The following is a 22,831-nucleotide window of genomic DNA, read 5'->3' as shown; positions in this document are numbered from 1 at the left end:
TTGCCCTTAGGTGAGAGGCTAATGAAACCTCGGGATTCGGGTCAGAGAAGGCCTGTTGAGGGTGTGGCCACGCCAAGGTCCTGAGGCTGTGTCGCGGGGGGCGGGGGGCAGGGGTCCACCACGCCTTCGAACCCTTTGTGCGCCCATCACGGGTCTCTCCCCAGGCAACGGTGACTCACAAAGCTGGCCCGAGGCAGGCAGAGGCCGACTCCCCTGGGCCCCGGCAGGCCCAGGTCACAAAAGCCACGAGGGCCAAGCCCCAAAAAGACATGTCCTAAGGCGGCCTAGGGCACGCCCACCCCTGCCGCAGCCCGCTGGGCCGGGCCTGGGCCTCCCACCGCCACCGCGACCCCGGGCCGGCGACTGGGTCTTAGGGCTCGGTCAGCACTCAAGGCCTCGTGTCCATGTGCGTGGTCTGCTTCGTGAAAGCGCTGGTGCACGTGTTCAAGATCTACCTGACAGCCAACTACACCTACAACTTCCGCGGCTGGCCGGTGGACTTCCGCTGGGATGACGTGCGCGCCGCCGCCGGGAGCGGCAGCAGTCACCGCGCGCTGACGTGCGCTGCGGCCGCTGCGGGCGTGTGGCTACTGAGGGGCGCAGCGCTGGGCGAGGACTCGCTGGTTCGGCCGCCGCGCGCGGCGCGCAGCCAGGCGCAGTGCCTCCTGCAGCAGATCCGCGAGCTGCCCAGCCAGCTCGCCAGCTACGCGCTGGCCCACTCGCTGGGCCGTTGGCTTGTGTACCCCGGCTCCATGTTCCTGATGACGCGTGCGCTGCTGCCGCTGCTGCAGCAAGGCCAGGAGCGCCTGGTGGAGCGCTACCGTGGCCGGCGCGCCAAGCTGGTGGCCTGTGACGGCAACGAGATCGACACCATGTTCATGGACCGCCGCCAGCACCCGGGCAGCCATGGCCAAGGCCTGCGCCTGGTCATCTGCTGCGAGGGCAACGCCGGCTTCTACGAAATGGGCTGCCTATCGGCGCCGCTGGAGGCCGGCTACTCGGTGCTGGGCTGGAACCACCCAGGCTTCGGGGGCAGCACGGGCGCACCGTTCCCTCAGCATGATGCCAATGCCATGGACGTGGTTGTCAAGTATGCGCTGCACCGCCTGCACTTCCCGCCCACACACGTGGTGGTCTATGGCTGGTCTATTGGCGGCTTCACGGCCACGTGGGCCACCATGACGTACCCGGAGCTGGGAGCACTTGTGCTTGATGCCACCTTCGACGATCTCGTGCCGCTGGCGCTGAAGGTCATGCCCCACAGCTGGAAAGGGCTGGTGGTGCGCACGGTGCGTGAGCACTTCAATCTCAACGTGGCGGAGCAGCTGTGTCGCTACCCTGGGCCGGTGCTGCTGCTCCGGCGCACACAGGACGACGTAGTTAGCACCTCGGGCCACCTGCGCCCCCTGCCGTCGGGCGTCGTGGAGGGCAACCGCGGCAACGAGCTGCTCCTGCGCCTCCTGCAGCACCGCTACCCCGCTGTGATGGCGCGCGAGGGCCTCGCTATCGTGACCCGCTGGCTGCGCGCCGGCAGCCTGGCGCAAGAGGCCGCCTTCTATGCGCGCTACCGCGTGGACGACGAGTGGTGCCTATCCCTGCTGCGCTCCTACCTCACGCGCTGCGAGGACCAGCAGGAGGACGAGGAGACCTGGGGGTCGCATGGGCTAGCCTTCCCCTGGCTAGTGGGCCAGGGTCTGAGCCCGCGGCGGCGGCGGCAGCTCGCGCTATTCCTGGCGCGCAAGCACCTCAAAAACGTGGAGGCGACCCATTGCAGTCCGCTGGAACCCGAGGACTTTCAGTTGCCCTGGAGGCTATAGACGGTGCTTCTGCAGGTCCCTTCCCCTTCCCCACCCCAAACCAGTAAAGCTGGCCCTGCCCTGGAACCCGACCTGGTGTCTGGTGGAGGGTGGGGGAGTGCAAAGGGATCTTGCACTCTCTCCCTCACTGGGGTGTCCCCTCTCTCCTGTCCCTTTTTCTTTCCAACACTTGTGAACCGTTCCAATCTGCTCCCAGCTGGTAAAGGGAATGCAAAGATTAACTTGACCCAGTTTATGGCAACCCTGTGTGATGGATGCCTTGACACCTGGAAAGGATGGTGGGAACACAGGCTGTGGGACGCCAGGAGGCATCCTTCACCTGGCCTGGGTTACAGGATGATTGGGAAAGATGCATGTCGAAGGGTCTGTGAAAGTCGCTCGTAACTGTGCTGAAAGGACATTGGCTTTGGAAGGCACTCTTCCTCAGGAGTACAAGCGCAATGCTGCTGCTTCATAGGGTTCCTCCACCCCACTCCTGGCTTCTACAGGATGGGGTTCACCTTGGAACCACAGATTCAGAGTAGGTGGCATGTCCTGGTGGGACTACAGACACACCTGACTGACCACTCATTGCTTTGTTCCTGGCTCAGGTATGCCATACAGAATAAAAGACAGGCCCTCTGCCCGCCACCATCTGTAATACAGTTGCTTCCTTACCACCTCCCCTAAATTGCATGAAGCAGGGACTAGGCTGTTCCCAACCGCTGGGGATAGGAGCTGGCCAGGGTGGGTTCAACTAGAAACTGGAAAAACTGAAAGAAGGTAAGTGGGGCAGGCATATACTTGATAGCAGCAGAGCAGGACCTGGCCTGTATGCACCTGGGCCAGTGCAGGCAGAGGCAGGTAACTAGGGTGACCTAAAGTACCAGGAAGACCTGTTGGGGAGGTGAGCTTTGAACTGAGACAATCAGAGTTACCCAGGTAAAGGAAGGGGCTTCCTTCCTAGGGATCAGTACATGCAGAATGACTTGGCTGTTAGGTGGAATGCTGTCCAGAAAGGTCAGATCCTTGACGGTTTGAATACCACTAAATGGTTGCTTGCAGAGGCAACTAGGTAGCCAAAGAAGGCTAGTTGTGGGACTTGTTTTAGTGGGACCGGGTTGCCTAATGGCTATATACCTCTCCTTTGACAAATCTAGGAAACTCTTCTCCAGAGTCATCTGGAAGCAACGCAACTAGCTGAGTGATGGCAAGTAACTGGCCTCAGTTTCCTCATCTGTAAGGGTGAAGGCCCCACCTGGCTCACCAGGTTGCTGTCAAAAGGAAGTAAGAGAACACAGTGCCGAGGGTGGGCGCTTCCAGCCCGGAGAGGGAACAGGTGGTCATGCCTTTTCCCGCGCAATCCCCATATGCTTAAAAATCTCTACAGAAAAGAAGGATTCAAAAAGAATCCCAAAGTCAGGGGGTCAGGTCTCAGAGCGGCCTCAGTCTAACCCGCCAAAGTAAGTGAGCTGGCAGTGGCAAACAGGCTGGGGACCTCCAACATGCCCAGCTCGATGAAGCACTGTCCTCCCACTTCCCACCTTCCTCGAGCTCCTCAAGACCGTTCTACCTGTGTGTCTCGCTGGTGGATCGGCCTCTGTTTCCGACTTAGTCCGCAGCCTCAGCCAATCAGGTTGAAGCGGGACGGGGCCAAAACACTCTCTCGTTGGACACTGCTCATAGGGGGCGGGGCGAGGGCGGAGCGCACGTCAAAGCGGAAGTGGGTCGTCGCGCTGCTGATTTCGTAAGCCGCGGCTGCTGAGGAGGTTCCGCTGGCTGCTGTGTACGCGGCGAGTTACACCTGGTGCGGCCCACTTGGCTCCCACTGCGCCCGCGAAGTGGGTCTCGACGCCAGCTGCGGCCGGGTAGCCATCTAAACATGGACTCCGCCGGCCAAGGTACCTGTGGGCCTCGCGTCGCGTGGTGGGCTCTGAGCCTGTCTGCCTGCGCCCTACTACCCCGCTGTCGCTCTTCAGCTCCCAGGCGCCTGGCCTAGAAGCTGCAGGCAGGCGTTCCGCCCCCGGCTGGGACTGCTCCGAACACTGGTTACCTGGCGCCCTTCCGTCGCCCCTGAGTGTTGGGTTTCGTCACGACACCCCCGCCCAACGCTTGCCCGGCAGGCCGCCCTCATATCCTGCGCAGGGCCCTTGGGAACACTCCATCCGGTCCTGGACGCGGGCCGAGGTGCCGAGCGGCGCCGGGGAGGTGGGGAGGAGGAGGGGGAGGGGAGGCAACGCCGCCCTCGCGTTGGGCGCAGCGCCCCTTGGGTGGCAACACTGCTCGGACCCCAGCCTACCTCGGAGTTGTTTCGAGGAGGACGGGTGCAGTGAGTCAGGGGCACACCCAGCGTACCAGGCCTCTTTCCGGAACAGACATCCCAGACCAGTTTGAGGTGGCCGCGGCGGGTGTGGAGCGGGCCCAGAAGCTTGAGATTTTGAGGACGTGATACAAGTCTGTCTTCCATCCTGGAGCTCTAGAGGGTGTGGCGATTAAAACTACGTTGATGTAACTTTACTGGATAATTTCAGGATGTTCTACTGTTTGACCTGTATGAGCATACTAATTAAACATTAGAATTCGTCACATGCACTGGGTTCTGGTCATAAGAACGACAGAAAACACTTACTGAGCACCTGCTATGTGCCAGACACCATACCAAGTCTGTTTGTGAGATATTTTTCCATTTTCAGAATAACCTGTTTAGATTGGTCCTTGTATTACCCCCATTTTGCAGATGATTATACAGGCTGAACTGCGGCTCACTCAGGTGAGGGGCTAGCCCCCAGTGTTGCCTACTACACCAGCCAGTGCTTGTTCTCTGTAGGTCCTTTGGTAAGACACTTTCCTGCCTTGGTCTTCTGTAAGTCAGGGGGTCTTCCCCAGTGACTGGGCAGTGCCCAGTATGATTGGTGAGTGTACAGTTTCATCTGGGGGTGATTTCCGTGGGATCCAGTTTTAGATTTATAGGTAGACACTACCTGTCTGTGAGTGTTGGTTTTTAAAAATAGAAAAGTTGGAAAGACTTTAAAGTATTTAATGGATTTAAGTGTTAAGTAGGTTCAACATAGCAGATACAAGCGATGTAAGTAAAACCACATTGGTTGATCTGAATTAAAAATTTGGGTCAATTGATTTAAAAGAAAACAAAACACGCTTCATTTAGTGAACATCTCTAGAGCACCATAGAAGTGCCTGACTCTAGCTGTGTGGACATGTGAAGGGAATGACACAGCCAGCTAAATAGAGCTTCTTTGCTTTTAAGTGCATTTTATTTTTAGCAGACTCTAGGATTTCTAAAGTAGATAGTCATATCTGCAGTTTAAGATAAACTGCAGATAAAATAAATAAAATTTATTTATTTTATTTCTTTGCAACCTTTATGCCTTTTTATTTATATATTTACGTGGCCAAGCCAATTGACTTGTATCTTAGTTCACCAACCAGGCCCTCTTCAGTGAAAGTGCAGAGTCCTAACCACTGGACCCCCAGAGAATTCCCTTTAGTTTACTTTTAAGTGTGCTGAATACCATACAGAGCTTGTTTGTTCGCAGAATATGCTGACCAAAAAGGAAGATGTTTTCAGTGTTGACTGTACAACATGCTAAACTATGGTCATGTGTTTGAATTGAGAAGAATTGATATGTGAGTGAACTCCGGGAGTTGGTGATGGACAGGGAGGCCTGACATGCTGCGATTCATGGGGTCACAAAGAGTCGGACACGACTGAGCGACTGAACTGAACTGATATAGACCTATTGTTCTTGTAGACTTCTAGTTCATAGAGGAAAATGCATTAATATGAAAAAAACATTTGATACAGGGATTGAACCTGATCTGGATGTAGTGAGGTATTGTGAGGTAGTGATCCCCCTGTGCCTTGCTGCAGCCTCCGTGCTGTGGGACGCAAGTTGAGGATGAATTAAACTGGTTTTGTTTTGGTGACTCCCCACGGGGCCTGGATGACTGTATTCCTGTGTGTCATCTTAGCCTGTGCCCTGGCAGAACAGCTGATTAGAAAATGATGCTGACTGTGTTTACAGCTGTATTAAGTTCCTTCTCCTTGGGGAAAAAAAAAAAGGAAGATCTGTTAGCTCCAGCTGCTTTGTTTGTAGCAAAGATTTTCTGCTTGTGAAGAGAGTATTCTACAGGAAGAGCCAGATTTAGGGAATGGCTGCCTTGTGCCAGCATTTCTGGAACCTGAAGAAGCAACTTGCATGGTCTGAGATGTGGCTTCTATTTGTTTGGTGGCCACAACCATCATTGTAGAACCTTTCAGAGAAAAGGCATTTTCTCCATATCCTGTCTTGTCTCCCTCCCCAGGGTGAGGTGGAATCTCTGCCCGCTTTATTCGTCTATGACTTCTTACTTGATGCACTCTAACAACATTTTGTCTTTGGCAGATATCAACCTGAATTCTCCTAACAAAGGTCTGCTCTCCGACTCCATGACGGATGTCCCTGTGGACACAGCGGTGGCTGCCCAGGCTCCTGCTGTCGAGGGTCTGACGGAGACTGAGGCCGAGGAGCTCAGGGCAGAGCTTGCAAAGGTGCTGTGTCTTGGCTGTATGCTCAGGGGTGCTGTGCGGTCCTTGCTGCCTAAAAAAATGAGCTGGAGTGCTGGCTGTGCTCCAGGGAAATTGCCCTGGGAACCCCACAGAATCTGTCCTCTGCAGCCTTGGCTTGTCTGTGTCTGGCACTTGCCAGGCTCTCTGTGAGGGGAGTGTCCACATGGGTGGCTGCTCTGAGTACTCCATCTGCTGTGGGTTTCCCTTTTGGAATAAACATGACATTTTCAAGATCCCACAGATGTATCTACTCCTGGATCTTCATTTTCCTTCTTTTTTCATGTGATCTTTTCAAAGTGAGAGTTATTTAAGAAGAAATAGGAATTAAGAATAAAAGTCTCTGCATATAATTTTTATTCAAACCAACTGCCAAGAGTGTTTCTTTTTTATGATGTGGTAGCAGAGCCTGATAGTGATTCACTTGAGATTCCAGAATCTGGGGAAGTGCACTTGCCAGCATCAGTCAGGCAGGGGCTGGAGCACACTTGTCACAGTTCTCTGCTTCATTTTGGGAGACAAGTCAATCCTGATAACATCCTGGATCTAGGCTTGGGTCTGAGCAGAACTGGTTGTGTGAATGAACCTGGCCCCAGGACCAGGTTTCAGAATGTAGAGGAAGCCTTCCTTTCTGAGTCGAGCAGAGGTTAAAGGAGCAGCAGCAAGAAGTCCCAGGAAGCCTGTGTTTTGCCCTTTATTTCAGGACATACTGGTTTAGAGAATAAAACCAATGTCTTTTTCAGAGGTGAATTGTAAAGTGGAAACGCTCTCATGTTAAAATGTCAGCCTGCGTGTCCACAGGCTGTTAAATCCATGTGCCCATGACACCATAAACGGAAAGTTAATATCACCAAGTGTCACTGCTGGAGTGACTGGTAATAGTTTGGCCTTGGGTGATCCTTGATTTTGAATTGTTTCTTTCTTTAGTATTTTCTAAAGCAAAATCTAGTGATTAGCCAGATAGGGCTCTAAGCGACTGTTAATGCCTTAATCCAAACAGCCACTTTTTAAAGAAAGGATGGCTTTTTAGAGTAGCTGTTCACGTAGAAGCTGAAACTATTGAGAATCTAAAGCAGAATGGCTCTAGAGGATGCTGCTTTTTCTCGTCCACTCTTTAAGACATGAGAAAGTTCTGGTCTTTTTCGTCAAGATTTTTCCTATTGTCCAACTCAAACTACACTAGGCAAAAAAGAATTTTCTTTGGACTTGTGTAAGTGGCTTTTGCCAAGGCTTGCAGCTGACCTTGGGAACACAGATGTCCTAAGGGTTGTTTCTTTGTCACGTGGGTCTCTGGCCATCCCATCTGTCGCTCTGCTTCCTTCCCTCTGGATGGAATTCCCCCTGGGTGCAGATGCTGCTTGCCTGCCCACCTTTCCACCTTTTGTTACCCATGTCCAGACCCAGAGCCCAGACAGAAAGGGGCTGCTGTCTTCACACACCCAGTCCAGAACTCCGACAGGCCTGGCTTGCCATCTGTGGGTAGACACTCAGCTGAGGGGAGCAGGACAGTTCTCCAGAGAAAGCTGAGGTGCTGGTACCAAATACAAACAGAAGCGATGGCTGCTGTAGACTATTCCTAAAACAAGTTATGTTTCTGTAAATGGAGAATTCTCATGTGATTCTGAGAAACCCTCTTTGTAGCATGTATAAGGATGTCAGTCACTTCCTGCCCTAGTGGTGGTTGAAGCCTGGTAACTGCATGCTTTTGCAGGTGGAAGAGGAAATTGTCACTCTGCGCCAGGTGCTGGCAGCCAAGGAGAGGCACTGTGGCGAACTGAAGAGGAAGCTGGGCCTTTCCACCTTGGAGGGCCTGAAGCAAAACCTGTCCAGGAGTTGGCATGACATGCAGGTCTCCAACGCGTGAGTGTCTGCCTGCTTGAGGGGCCCTTGAGTCCTGGGGGTGAGGTGTGCCCCCCAGAAGCTGCCTTTTCAGGGCCCTGAATCCTTGCCAGCAAACAAATCTGAATTTGGTTTACTCAGAGTTCAGAGTCTGCACGTATGGTTTTAAAAGGTGATGAACATGCTAGTTGTCCCAGCAGAAATTGACAAGAGTATGTTTCAGGGTCTAAATTGGAGAGAATACCAATTAGGTGCTTAATGAGACTGGCTTTCCAGTGGTCCCCATAGGTCAGTGTCTGCTGAAGTGGGTCCTTCTTGTGAGTGTGACATGGTCACGGCCCCAGAATCTCTGACCCAGCTCTGGATTTGGGGAGTGCAGATGTGTGGCTCCTCTGAAACATATTCTCCAAGGAGGCAGGGTGGGGTGGGTGGGAAATGTTTCATATTGTCTGAGAAGCTGTGTCCCACTGAAAGACCAAATCGAATTTCATAAATATCACTTATGAAAAACCTGTTCTCTGTCTTAGAAACTTGTAGGCTTTAAACCCAAAAGGTGGCTGTCAAGAGTTGTGTTTGGGGCCGTGGCAGTGCCCTTCATGCTCCTCACAGCTGTTTCCTGAGAGACAACTTCTGCTGAGTGGGCAGGCTTGCCTTCGGCATGAGGAGAGCTAGCCAGGCCTGTCCATGCCTCCCTGGCCTCACCTAGCCCGCTGACCAGGTCCTGAGCAGAATCAGGCTGTAGAGCCAGTCTTCCTGCCAGCTGGTCCCTCTGTTTTCCTTGGAATTTCATCTGCAGTTTGAAACCTGCGTTGAAGTAGTTTTTCTAGATAATTTACCACAGACTTTCTGTTTTTAGCTACATGAAAACTTCTGAGAAACTTGGAGAGTGGAATGAGAAAGTGACCCAGTCAGACCTGTGAGTGCCTCCTCCCCTCCCGACACGGCTTTCAGGGATAGGAAGGCCGAGCACACTCAGTTCAGCTTATTAGCTATGGTGTGTCTTGGCTGTTTTATTTTTCATATAATTTTATTCTCCTCAAACACAAAATATCCTTTTAAACTCTACTGGAGAAGAGTGCAGGTGCAGAAGCAAGTTCACTCAGCTCCCAGATGGCACTGGGAACCCCCTCCTGACATGTGTCCCTCGGATAAGAGGCCAGAGCAGGGGTCAGTCTGGTGACAGACTGGTGGTGCTCCCCTCCTGCAGACCGGGCTCCAGCTGTGGTGCTCTGGGGCTTCACCTGCACTGAGGGGTGGCTCTGGAGTCAGCGCAGCATGGGCTATGCGGGTCAGATCTTCAGGTAGCTCCTTTGGCCTGAGAGGCGAGCACAGAAACACAAAGAAGTGGGGCATCGAACCTTCACGGTGGCTCTGTCTGTCAGAGCTGAGGCTCAGGAGGACTCCTGGCATTTTACTTGAGACCTGTGAACTAGATAATGGCACTTCATCTGTACTCTAGTCTGATTATATCCTTTGAACTGGGTGGTGCAGTGTTTTAAAATCATTTTCTGGGATGTCTTGCTTAGAAGGAAGAACTGTGGTTGCCAGAAGGCTTGGGCAGAAAGCCCTTCCGTGTTGGGCTGAAGAGAGACTGTTGCCACACAGCTTGTCTTGGAGGTGCCTAGAAGCCCAGGTTGGCTGGCTGCCCATGGAGCCTTTGCAGCCTAGGCTCGTGAGGGCAGCCGGGCACCAAGTGGGTCAGGCAGTTGGAGTTTCTATGCTGTCGGTATGGCTTGGTAGGGTGGCCCCTGGCTGGAGGCAGGCTCATGGTGCTGACCGAGGCTGAGAATCGTCTTAGGAGGTCTTGGTGCTGTTCTGGAAAGCCAGCTGCCGGGGAGCTGCTGGGGCACTGCTTCCTCAGATCACAGTTCTGACTCCTCTGAATGGACTCCATGGCTCTGGGCCTATAAGTGTGGCCGGCAAGATTGGCTCTTTTCACATGCTTCATCAGGCAGTGGCCGTGGCCATGAGGTCTCAGCCCCAGATCTGCTGGGAGAGTTGTCAGGCCTGGAGAAGTCTCTGCAGTGACAGCGCAGGAGGTGGACAGCATGAGACAACTGTTCTGCAGTCTCGGGGTGCCTGGCTTGTGGCTGCAGGAGGCCATTACCGGGGTTCCTTGCCCCCAGCCTCTGGAGGGCATGGTGTGGCTGGAGCCAGCACCCTGTCTTCCCTAATTCTTATGGTTGTAGATCCCTTTCAGTGAATGGAGCGTGGCCCGGAAGAGAGGAAGTGAGGTGTTTGCAGCCTGAGTCCTCAGCTCTGGTGCAGCGATGCAGTAGTGAGTAGGTTGATGCCACTCGGGGTTTCAACCCAGCTGTTGATTCAGCAGCCGTGCTTTATTGGTCATGAAGCCATCACCTCATGGGATCGTTTCTTAGGTAGATCAAATTAAAATCATGCTTAGAGTGAACATCAATGAATTGTAGTCATTCATTGGCATATTAACCTATTTGGTCGCAGGTGACAGAAGGTACGGCTAAAGATAGTGTCAGCTTAGGAGGGGTAGGCCTCATCTGGTGAGAAACCCCCACTCTAGGCAGGGCAGCCCGCCTGGGGCTCTGACCAGCACTCCCAGCCTGTGTCACCCTTCTACCGTCCCCACAGCGAATTTGTTCTCAAGCAGCTCCTCTGTGGTCAAGGGGGCCTGGTGAGGCAGGACCGTATCTTCCCATCCTTGCAGCCCAACAACAAGGTGTCCCAGTATGGGAGTCATTGGGCTTTCACTGGGGTCAGGGAGCTCACCTCTGGCCAATCTGGGATCACGTTCCTCCACTAGTGGGAGGTGGGGACAAACCCCCCCCCCCCAAGGGAAGATACCAGAGAAGGAACATCCCACTGGCACCTCCCTCTCACCGACAGTCAAGCAGCATGGCATAGCCTGGTGCTCTCAAGCACAGGTTGGGCTGAGTTATTCGACGCAGACACATCCTGGCCTCTGCACCACATCTGTCCCAGCAGGGCGCTGCCCTGCGGAGTAGCCCGGAGTGGCCCTAGTGCCTGAGCACCCTTCTGAGTCGCCCTCTGGACACTCTACTTCTGTTGCCATGTCTTGCAAGACGCCAAGACAGGCCACGGTTTAGGGGGCAGCTCCGGGTGAAGGCACCATCAGGTTGGAGGGCACCGGAGGGAACTGTAGGACAGTCCATCTGGAAACTCTGAGAGGAGGGTGTGGACTATGGGTTTTAGTGTGAATCAGCTGCAGCCTAGAACAGACCTGTTCCTCCACTGAGGGGAGCTTGTCCAGATCCTTGGGTCACTGGGCAGGTTGGTTGGATGTTGAGTTCCTGTTCATTTTAATTCTGAGATTGTGTCAGACTGTCACTGGGGGAGGAATTTTTGGTTGTCAGATTTTTTAAGGCCTAGAGTGAGAATTAGACATCTTATTATTATTGAATTAAAAAAACCCAGAAGCACAGTCTTCAGCAAGGATTTTGGAACTTGTTTTCTACCCGCTGTTAACAGTATGTTCAAGAATTACTGATCTTCCTGGAAATTAAGATAAACTCTATGCCTTAGTGACTTCAAGGTATTTCCACACTTGTTAGGAAGCAGCTCATGCTTTGAGGCCCAGGCCCGGCTATGCTGTGAGGGGCCACTGCCCAGAGGAGGAGGCCCTCCAGGGTGTTCAGACCAGCCCGTCCCCACAGGGTGAGGAGTGCAGGGGTTGAGGCACAAGGCAGGCCTGAGGGATGCGAGCAGCAGGTGCTCACACAGGGGCTCTTACAGGCAACAGTTGGGGGCAGATGCGGAAGGGGGCCAAGAGCCCCCAGCCAGTGCCATCCAAGCCCACCCCTGTGAACTGGGATGCCAGGAAGGCTAGAGTTGGTGGGCACCTCTGCCATGTTGAGCTCTCTTTTCCTTGGGGTGCCAAGTTGGCTCGGCAGGAACCTCTTAGGCTGTTGTGTCTTCTGTTTGTGGTGGGGGCTGGCGGCTCAGAGTGGGCCCAGGGGTGTCCTTGCCATCCCTGTGGCCCAGGTACCTCACTGGTGCCTGTCCCACTGCTATCGAGGTCACAAGCTATCTTGTGGATGGGTGGGGCAGGAGATCTCCACGGGGTGCCAAGACCACCTCCTTGAGCCAGAACAGTGGAGATAGGTCTCCACTAGGAGACCATAGGAGCCATGAGGTGAAGATAGGTCTCCCCGTTCTCAAAGGACATGGTAGACACAGAACAGAAGGGCTGGAGGGGCTGCTCGGGGTCTGAAGGCTGGCCAGGCACCGCCCGTTTGAGCTGCCAGGCTCAAACCCTGTGGGTGCAGTCGAGCTGTTATGTCCTCAGAGGACTGCCTTGGATAAGAAGAGAAAAGAGAAGCCATGTGAGGCCCCTAGGGGCTTGTGTGCCTGGCTCTGTGGGCTTGTTTGCTGTGGAAGTCAGGGAGGTAGGGAAGTGAGTTTCCACAGGGGGAGGAGGAAAGCCTGCATTATAGGAAGAACGGAAGACAGGGTTATTGCAGGGTGGGGGCAGTCATGACCTGGCAGTGCTGCTCTGTCCGTATGCAAGTCCCCTCCCTGGGGGCCCGGGTTACTGGCCCAGCCGCCCCCTCTTCTCTGGTCACCTTGTCCCTGGCATATGGGCTGTGGCTGCACCTTCTGTGTGGTTCATTTAACCACTCTTTCTCCTTCCAGCTACAAGAAAACCCAGGAAACCTTGTCTCAGGCGGGACAGAAGACCTCGGCGGCCCTGTCCACCATGGGCTCTGCCATCAGCCGGAAGCTTGGGGATATGAGGTAAGACTCCCTGGTCCGACACCTCTGCCCTGAGACCTGGGCTGAGCAGGTGGGATTTTAGGGTGTTTAGATCCATTGGAGGGTCTGGTGTGCAGGAAGCCTGCTGGAGTGGGCAAATGCACTTACCTCAGGTGCTTCTCAGCACCTGCAGGTGTGGCCACACCAGCCCCAGACTGGTTGGTTCACAAACCTGCCTCTACTGGTTGCCTCTTTGCTATTCCTTTTTCTCGTGGTGAGGCGTGGGGGGTCCCTATGCCCACGAGTGACTGTACTTGGGGTTGGTGTAGGCTATGGTTCTTGTTGACATTCCATGGAGGACAGGTGATTCTGGCCTGGGGGCAGTGGCAGCCTGGACAAATCAAGGGCAAGCGTGGTGTGTTTGCCTGGCTTGCTCTTGAGAGCGTGTGGCTGCACACTAGGACCCCCAACCAAGCAGTCTGTCTTGGAAGTGGATAAGACCATGGGGGGCTGCCTGAGTGCCTCTGAAGCAGGCCAGGGGAACTGGGGGCCAGCACGCAGCAGTGCCTGCCCCAGCCTGATGGCCATGACACTCCCACACCAGGCTCTACCCTGAGTTTCCTGCTCTGGGCTCTGCTGCTGCCCCTCAGGCCTTCCTCTGGGTTGTTGGGGTAAATCAGTGAGAGCAGCGGGCAGCACGGGTCAGCCCCCTCGCCAGAACCCTGGACTTAGCCCTGGGTTCTGCTGCCAGCCCTCCCCTGTCCCCTCATAGCTGATAATCCTATGGGGTTGCTATGGGCCTAACCTGCTGAACTTGGTGTTGAGGGTCCACCCAGCCCTGACTCTTCACTTCTCACCCTTCCTGCCTGCTTAGAGTGGGCATTTCCCCACCTCATGGCCTGAGGTTGCCTCCTGGGCCTCAGGGTGGGAGCCCTGCCCTGACCACTGGGCCACAGGCACTCACCACCCCGTGACCCACCCAGTTGTGCAGAGGACAGCTGGTGCCCAGAGCCATGATTACCTTTTGTTCTTGACTGTTTGATGTCATTATACCTTTTTGCTCCCTCACCCTTAGCTTTTTATTTTGAAAAAATTTAAATCTTTGGAGAAGCTGAACAGTCAGTAGGCAGTCCATGCCTCAGGGGTGCTCCCCTGCACTAGGGGTCCTTGCAGAGTGCCCTCAGATGCAAGTCTGGCCCATGGTGACTGTGACTCGGACACGAGGGACCCCCAAGCGGGGCTCTGCACAGCGGCCAGGAGGGCCTGTGGCCATCATCCCCCCCAGCCTTCGCACTGCTTAACATGTCCTCCTGGATGAGTCTCACTTGGTGGTGGGATGCCTGTTGTGGCCACCTGAGCTGGGAGGAAGAATGCCTGGCAGTGAGCTGGTCACATGCCCCTCGTGGCCTGGCCTCACTCCCAGGGCCTGTCACAGGGTGGGGGGCGCGCTTGCTTATGCCTGTTCTTTCCTCCAGAGGCCAGGCTGATGATAGAGCATCTGAAGCACGTGACAGGTCTGCTTCGTGCTCTTCTAGGAATGTTCTCTTTGACTTTCGGTGTCATGCCTTTGTGTTCAGTATTCTTACTGTTGCACGTGTTCAGGGCATCTTAGGTGGAAGTCAGGCGAGAGGATAGAGCCGCTGGTGCAGGCGAGCCAGTTGGGCAGTTCTCACACACGTGGCTTCATTCTGGGAGGACAGAGCTCAGTGTGCCCCATTCTGCTCAGAACCCAGGGTGGCCATGTTGTGACTGGTGCTGTTCCTGCCGTGTGTGAGCCCTGCTAGTGGAGGAACCGGCCCCTGGTCACGGTTCCTGTTGGCTGGGGTCTCATCCTGAGGCCCCATGTGCCTGCTGCTGGCTTTGCTCTTGTGATCCCAGTGCTGCTGTGAACTGAGTCTGAGGAGCCTATCCGTGTGTCCCCGTTGCCTCACCATGTGGTCTCGGGTGGCTTGAGGCCCATTAACCTCTGGTTTCAAGCTCGAAGCTGACAGAGTTCTCCACTTCTTGACACAGAGAACCAGGCCCAGGGGGTTTCCCTCGCAAGTTGAGGGTCAGGCGCTGCTCTGTCCTTCAGGACAGCAGTCTCCCGGGTGTCTAGAGGGGCCCGTCCAGGAGCAGCCCAGTCTATGGGCTTGCTGCATCCCCAGGGGCAGGGAAATGGATTAGCGTCAGAGGCCCAGTTAAGAGTGGGGTCGGGCCTCCATCCACCTGGGTGACCTTTGATGGGACATGCACCTCTTCTCACTATGAGGCTGGTTCTCCCGCCGAGCAGAGTAGGTCCTGCTGCCCAGCAGAGCAAAACAGATGCCTCAGGCCATGTGACTGTCACTTCTGAAATGATCTTCATGTTGGGGTGGCCACCAGGGTGGAGGGGGGAGCCGTGGCCCCTCCACCCCCAACCCTAGCAGATGCCCTTGAATATGTTCTGGTTTTTTGGTCATCTTCTGTTTTCCGTGGTGATGGAGCCAAAGCGTGAAGTTCTTGGGGGTGTTGTGGGCCCTGTCGAGGTGCCGGAGGGCACACTGGCCCAGCTGGAGTATAGGCTGATGGAGTCCCGGGTCCTGGGTGAGGTAAGGACCCTGGGGGCAGAGGAGTGCCTCATGCCCTTGCTCTGCTTGTTTCTCCAGGTTCCTTCTCTCCAGCCTGTGGCGGAGTCAGACGCAAAGGTCCCTCATATGTGACTGTGTGAGGGAGAGTGGGGTAGAGGCTGGACAGGGGCACATGTCCTCCCCCAGCGGGATGGTCTCCAACACAGGGCCGGGGTGGGACTGGATGCCCCTCCTAATGCTGCTTCTCTTCTCTCTTCCTGCTGCTCCCCCTCAGGGCTCGGCCCTTCTCACACTCCTTTAGGTAAGACTGACACTGGATGCACCCTGCTGGGCTGTCTTTGCTTCAGGGCTGGGAGGCTCTGGCCAGCCCTAGGGGCTGTGTGGATGGTGGGGGCAGCACAGCAAGGTGGTCACCAGTGGCGAGACGGGTGCAGGGCTCCTCCTCTGGTTGTGTGGCTGGCTGGGCACTGTCGCTGCCTGCCCTAACTTGTTCTCACAGAGTAGCCATTGGCCCACCCTGACTCTTCCTGGGAGGGGCTACGCTGGCCCTTGAGCCATCATGCCCCTGTGTCCTCTTCCCCCAGGAGTGGTCCTGCCTTTGACAGGGAGCTGGTCTCCTTTCCAACCTTGTGTGCCTGGGCCCCGATCAGACAGCCTCCTGAGTGTCCTTTAGCTCATGTTGATCAAACCGCTCCTCCTGCTTGGAGGCCAGGAACTCCAGAACAGTCGTGACTTTTGATATTCATACTTGTCCTGCTTGTTTTTTGGGGGACTTGCTGTGAAATCACATGGGATGCTTGGTGGCTCTTTGTACCAGAAATGTTTTTAATGCCTAGGCTGAGGGCATCTTAGTATCCCTGGTGCCTACCCCCTACAATGCCATACTTCTGGGGCCATGCAAGGGGCACCAGGGCCAGTTTTCCTGGTTGGAGGGGGTCGCTTGTGAGGCTTCTCTATTCTTCCCTGGTACAGGGGGTGGGGCTCAGCTTCCTGCACAGGGAGCCAGTCCTATCCTTGCCTTAACTCTTCCTTCTCTGCTCCTCCCACGCTTCCAAGCAGCAGCCACTCCATCCGCCACTCCATAAGTATGCCGGCCATGAGGTAATGTGCTCCTGTGCCCTATAGCTGCCCGAGCCTGCCGGGACCCCACTGGGAGGCTGGTGGGAGGGGGTGGCTCTGGCTGGTTCATTGCACATCCCCCACACCCCCAACCAGGAACCACCTTCCCCTATCAGTCTCTGGCTCAGATTTGGGAGACACCCCTTCTAGGCTGCAGAGCTGGTAGGGGTGAGGCCCAAAGTGGGCTCTACCTGGGATTCTCCAGGGCTGCCCTCAGGTTGGGCTGGAAGGGGCAGGGAGGCTTGCACACACCAGCACCCAGGAGGTTGGCAGGGGTCTCCAAGCTTTTTATGGAGACTGTTTATCTTGAGAACAGCCAGAGCCAACGCCTGTTCCTCCTCAAAGCCCCCACCCATGCTCTCTCCTGCTCTGGAGTGCAGCCTGGGTCCCCACAGAGCTGTCGTCATCCCAGAAGAATCTGCTCCAGCTGCTACCTTCCCTCCTTGAGCATGCCTGGGGGTCACTAACAGGCTGCCTCTGGTGGCCTGGGCACAGGGAAGGGGTAGGGTGGGGAACCTGGGCCTGTCCTGCCTTCTTCTCTGCCTCCTCATTGCTCTCTGCTCTTAGAATAGGCCTTAGTTTTCCTCTTGCTCAACTTCTGTGAGAGATCTTTGTGAAGAACACGCGGGACTTTCAGTAACCCCAGGATGTGTGCATTTAGGGTGCAGTGGAATCACGTGCCCAGCATCCCCCTCCGTCCAGTCGAGGGTTCTGCGGTTCGCCCACATGAAGTCTGGGTCTCACCAGCTGCTGGCATACAGATCCTCTGTTCTGCAGTTGGTGGGTGTGGCTGATCTCAGTTCTGTCCTAGGGGAGTCTCAGGAATGTGTGTGCCCCCTCACCTTTTGGCTTGTCACGTTTTTACAGTGAGACCTGGGGATCTCTCTAGGGTCTTTCCAAAGGATGACCCTAACCCCAAGGCCCTTCACATTTAGGAGGGCACACAACCACATGTTCCTTACAGTACTGACATCTTTTTCTCTCTTTAAAGGAATTCTGCTACCTTCAAGTCGTTTGAGGACCGAGTTGGGACCATCAAGGTAACTGGCCTGGACCTGGGCTACCCAGTATGCTGGCTCAGGGCCTGTCACTAGTCACGTGGGTTCACGTGCAGTCACAGGAACTAATACCAAGAGCCCCTGTACCCTGTGCAGTCTCCCGTGGTGACATCCAGCAGCGTCACAACCAGGAGAGAATGCTGTTGCAGTCATGACAGAGCACAGTTCATCCCCACGGAGACCACAGCCTGCCTTCCCCCGCCCTACCCTGGGCAACCCCTAATCTGCTCTCCATTTCTGTCATCTTGAGAAAGTCCTACAGTACGTGACTGCATGCATCAGTGTGCAGACTTTGGGGCCTGGCTGTTTCTACTCTGATTCCTCAGAGTGATAGCCAATCTATTACCTATGGCAGGGGTTTGTTCCTTTTGTTGCTGAGTGGCGTTCACATTACATACATAGAGATTGACTCTTTGGATTCCTAGGAGGGCCATAGGTAGGATCTGTCATGTATGTGCCCTGTCTCATGCTTTTCTCTCTTGGTCTTTCCCTATCTGTAGTCTAAAGTTGTCGGTGGCAGAGAGAATGGTGGTGACAACCTTCCCTCCCCAATGGGGAGTGGTGACAGACCGTTGCCCGATCACATACCTTTCTAAGACTGTAGCGACTTTGCCCGGCCACGGAATAAGCACACCCTCATCGCCACAACTGCAACTTCAAGTGGTGGGTGTGGAGGACAGTTATGCCATCCCCATGGAGACGTGGTCGCTGCGCTCGCATGGGTCAAAGAACACGCCTCGTCCACAGATGCCTCCCTCTCTGTCAGATCAGCAGATCATTTCACCATCCTGCCTTAGGGCAGGGAGTGGGCAGGGTGGTGGGTCCCAGGGTGACTGAGCCAAAGCCAGGCTTCTGTTGGGAATCTCTTAGTTGGTCAGCATGTTTAAAGGGGGGGATGTGGTAAACGTAAAATGCAGTGTGTTTTCCAAAGTCTTTCCGTAAGTCACAGAAGGACGAGTCATCTAGAAAGCCCTGCCTGATCTGCAGTTTAATTTCAAAATGCTAAACAGGAAAACTATCCATTTTCTGAGACCTAGAAAAAAGTTGATGATCAGCAGCTGCCTAATTGTTACACTAACAGTCTAGCTTTAACAAAAGCAAATTCTTTATTTTCTATAAATGCAGTGGATTTTTCAAAAAGTGAAACTAAGCGAAGCAGCTTTAGCCTCATAGTTAGAAAGTATCTCTTTGGACTCAAGCTGAAATGCACGCCTTACATCACCTTATGCTTTGTTTATAATGTTTTTATATACAAACGAGGATTCTTCAGTGGGTTTTGAGCATTATGTAAAACCCTGCATCCAGCCAAGGGGCAGCATGGCTGTGCCAGTGCTGTTTTATTTCATGAGTGCACTCCATTCCTATGTAGAAACTGGCTTCTCTCCTCTTGGTGACCACAGCAGCATCTGCTGGCCAGTGGGGATGGAGGCAGGAGAAAGACCAGCCCCTCCATGGAGGGCCGGCGTTGCCCTTGCGCAAACCAGCCCTGGCTGGCTTCTCCTCGGTCAGCGGCTGCAGCCTGCGGGTATGCCACATGCCGGGGCCGGCAAGCAGCAGGCAGACCCTGCAGGTAGGTCAGGGCTGGGGCTTCAGGTCAGCTGGGACTCTGCTGTTGCCTTTTCTCAGGAGCTACAAAGATCTCTTTCTCCTCTGATGCTGCCACAGCCTAGCAGCCTCACCCCTGGCCCCATGTCTGGTGCATCTGGAGGGGCAGCTCTGTGCCTTACGGGCTCTTGGTGGGCAGAGACCTCGACCACCTGTGTGTGCTTTTGAGGGGGAGGAGCCATCAGCTTAGTGTCCTCTCTGCTGGACTGTGGTGTGCTGCCTGGTTCCTGCATGTGCTAGTCACTTCAGACACTTGGGGGGCGGGGGAGCTGCAGTCCACGCTGTGCCTTGGGAGGAACGCTGCTCCATGCTCTTTCCCTGGTGTTGGAGTCTCAGATGGGGTGTGTTGGGAAGGCAGGATGCAGGGATAGTGATTGCATCCTGGGTTTCTCTTTTCCCTAAAGTAAACAATGGTGATTTGTCAATAAAGCATTTTTTTGGGGGGAAAATGGACTTCAGCTCATGTGATGTTTCTTACTTCATTCAGGAAGGTGGCGAAAGAGTGGCAAGATAACCAACCGGATCCCTGTTGTCAGGAGCCTGCACTTTGGGGAGAGGCAGGCAGGAGACAGAGGGTCTCAAATGCAAATTTCATATCTTCAGTGCCATGAGAGAGTGTGTTGACAAAGCTGGGGGGTCTCTGGGGAAGGGGTATGAAGCATGGGGAGGAGCCAGCCAAGCTACAGTGAGTCCAGGCCAAGCTTCCAGAGCCATGCAGGTGGGCACTGCAGCAAGAGGGTGGCAGGCCAGCCAGCATTCACACACTGAAGGGCTTGGGCCTGAACTCCTGAGGTTGTCCACTTGCAGCTGTAACCGCCATGGTAGTTCAGGAAGGGCACATGCATCCTCGACAGGTTGGATACCAGGCTGGGTCAAACCCATTCACTGCCCAGACCCCACACATCTCCCAATAACTCTTCACCCTCCTAGTGCTTTCTTCATGCAGAAACAAGCACATGTGAATGTGTATTCTCATTCTCTTGCCATTCTTAACACTTCTTGTGCTCTGCTTTTCCTTCTTAATGCTGTGCCCTGGAGTGCTGGCTGCACCTCCCCAAAATTTGTGGGAGAGCCTCCGTCTGCACTGCCCTAGTGCACCGTGCAGTGCTCCTTTTGTCTTGGATGTGCCCAGTGGGAAATCCTTATACTGAGAGCACTGGACCTCCTTTGGGTCAGAGAGCATGACTTGCCCCAGAGGCAAAGGCAGGGAAAGTGATTGACTTCAAATTGTATGTGAATTGTATGTGACAGCACGGCAGTCCACACCACACAGCATGAGGTGTGAGGCTGTGCCAAGTGGGGAAAACACCTTCCTCCATTGCCTATGGTCAGCATTTACCCTCGCTGATGATGAAATGGGTTCCAAGTGGTCTTCATTTATTTAGTATTTAAATGTCTTGTGGGTAAGAGTTTGCTAGGCCTTGTGGGGGACAAGGATGACCCTGACGTGGACCTAGCCCTCAGGTGGCTCCCCTAAGTAATTGACCCATGAGATGAACTTTGAGAGCTTGAAGGGCTGTAGCAAGTGGTGGGGCTGGCATTGGAGGGCAGCTGTGGCAGTTGCTTCCATAAAGTGCCAGTTTCCTCAAGGTGAGGATAAGGGTGCCCACCTGACCTCACTAAAGGGCCTGTGAAGGGCAGGACTGGACTGTAGCCACTGTCCACAGTTGACAGTATTCCTGTCTTACTATCTCCAAACAGGTTGACTTATTTTACAAACATATTTGTAATGTACTTTTGGACATGGAACAACAGACTGGTTCCAAATAGGAAAAGGTGTACGTCAAGGCTTTATATTGTCACCCTGCTTATTTAACTTATATGCAGAGTACATCATGAGAAACGCTGGACTGGAAGAAACACAAGGTGGAATCAAGATTGGCGGGAGAAATATCAATAACCTCAGATATGCAGATGACACCACCCTTATGGCAGAAAGTGAAGAGGAACTAAAAAGCCTCTTGATGAAAGTGAAAGAGGAGAGGGAAAAAGTTGGCTTAAAGCTCAACATTCAGAAAACGAAGATCACGGCATCTGGTCCCATCACTTCATGGGAAATAGATGGGGAAACAGTGTCAGACTTTATTTTTGGGGGCTCCAGGGTCACTGCAGATGGTGATTGCAGCCATGAAATTAAAAGATGCTTACTCCTTGGAAGAAAAGTTATGAGCAACCTAGATAGCATATTCAAAAGCAGAGACATTGCTGACTAAGGTCTGTCTAGTCAAGGCTACGGTTTTCCCAGTTGTCATGTATGGATGTGAGAGTTGGACTGCGAAGAAAGCTGAGCACCAAAGAATTGATGCTTTTGAAGTGTGGTGTTGGAGAAGACTCTTGAGAGTCCCTTGGCCTGCAAGGAGATCCAACCAATCCATTCTGAAGGAGATCAACCCTGGGATTTCTTTGGAAGGAATGATGCTAAAGCTGAAACTCCAATACTTTGGCCACCTCATGCGAAGATTTGACTCATTGGAGAAGACTTTGATGCTGGGAGGGATCGGGGGCAGGAGGAGAAGGGGACGACAGAGGATGAGATGGCTGGATGGCATCACTGACTCAATGGACGTGAGTTTCAGTGAACTCCGGGAGTTGGTGATGGACAGGGAGGCCTGGCGTGCTGTGATTCATGGGGTCGCAAAGAGTCGGACACGACTGAGCAACTGAGCGACTGAACTGAACTTTAACATATGCATTTTGCTTTTTTTACTTTCAGGAGCTCTTAAAAGAATTTTCAATGCTATTAAGTAACTTTGTATACATTTTATAATTGTTTCATTTGAATGTCTTTTAGGTTTCCATTTTTACTATTATAAGAACAGCTTAGTGATATACTTTTTTCTGTATTTGGGAATATTTGCTTAGAATATTCCTAAAGAGGAACTAGTAAGTCAAGGAAAGACTCACTAAGGCCTGCTTCATTCATTTGTGCAGTGTCCAACTCAGCTTCACTCTGAAATTGGTACCAGGTCTATTGCTTCATTCATTCTTTGAGTGCCCAAGAAACCTCACTCTGAAATTGGTACTGGGTCCATTTGATTCTCTCATTCCTCCTGTGATTCTGCTCAGAATCTTTCATCCTCTTGAATCAAAGGACATAGATATGATCTGGCCCTTCTGCTTCTCGGTTTTCATAGGCCTTTTCTTTCTGCCTGTTTGATGTTGCACAATTTAACAACTGCCAGGCGACTTCTGAGCTCTCTGCCACTTACAGGCCCCAAACCTGGGACAGACTGGGCAGTTTAAAGCCGGCATGATGGCAGAGATGTAAGAGGACAGAGGTAGAGGGGGCTGGAGCTTGTTGGCTCTGAGTCTGGATTTTACTCAATGTGTCATCAGAGGAGCCTGGTGGGCTACAGTTCATGGGGTCACAAGAGTCGGACAAGACTGAGCAACTAACACACAATGTGTCACAGGGAGCCTTGGATATCGTAAAATTTCTGTGTTAAGAATATGACTCCGCTGAGTGGAAAATGACCAATGGGCAAGTGTGGGAGTGAGGAGGTAGAGGAGTACTGACCAGAGAAGTATGTTGGATGGCTTCTAGGATGGAAACTGGCACACATAGCAGTATACCACGTACAGAGCAGGCACTCAATAAATGGTAGAACTGTTTCT

At 53.6% G+C, this 22,831-nt stretch overlaps 2 protein-coding genes across 5 annotated transcripts; both read left to right on the top strand.

Moving 5' to 3' along the window:
• ABHD16B (abhydrolase domain containing 16B) lies at positions 202 to 1,883 on the top strand. Its single transcript, XM_018057494.1, has one exon. The coding sequence runs from the start codon at positions 405 to 407 to the stop codon at positions 1,815 to 1,817; it is 1,413 nt and encodes a 470-aa protein (XP_017912983.1). The 5' UTR covers positions 202 to 404; the 3' UTR covers positions 1,818 to 1,883.
• Positions 3,511 to 19,674, top strand: TPD52L2 (tumor protein D52 like 2). 4 transcript variants are annotated; one of them, XM_005688259.3, is made up of 9 exons: positions 3,511 to 3,697; positions 6,200 to 6,345; positions 8,072 to 8,220; positions 9,056 to 9,115; positions 12,826 to 12,927; positions 15,709 to 15,735; positions 16,494 to 16,535; positions 17,545 to 17,593; positions 18,112 to 19,674. In XM_005688259.3, exons 1-9 carry the CDS (start codon positions 3,679 to 3,681, stop codon positions 18,205 to 18,207), a joined length of 690 nt encoding a protein of 229 aa, XP_005688316.1. In that variant the 5' UTR covers positions 3,511 to 3,678; the 3' UTR covers positions 18,208 to 19,674. The 4 variants fall into 4 exon arrangements, with proteins under 4 accessions (XP_005688316.1, XP_017912984.1, XP_017912985.1 ...); XM_018057495.1 differs by lacking the exon at positions 9,056 to 9,115 and having other exon boundaries at positions 3,513 to 3,697; XM_018057496.1 differs by lacking the exons at positions 15,709 to 15,735; positions 16,494 to 16,535 and having other exon boundaries at positions 3,513 to 3,697.

This window comes from Capra hircus, chromosome 13 (assembly GCF_001704415.2).
Source record: "Capra hircus breed San Clemente chromosome 13, ASM170441v1, whole genome shotgun sequence".
NCBI classification, from domain to species: Eukaryota; Metazoa; Chordata; class Mammalia; order Artiodactyla; family Bovidae; genus Capra; species Capra hircus.
The sequence above is the reverse complement of the archived record's forward strand: the minus strand, read 5'-3'. Positions and strand labels throughout refer to the sequence as shown.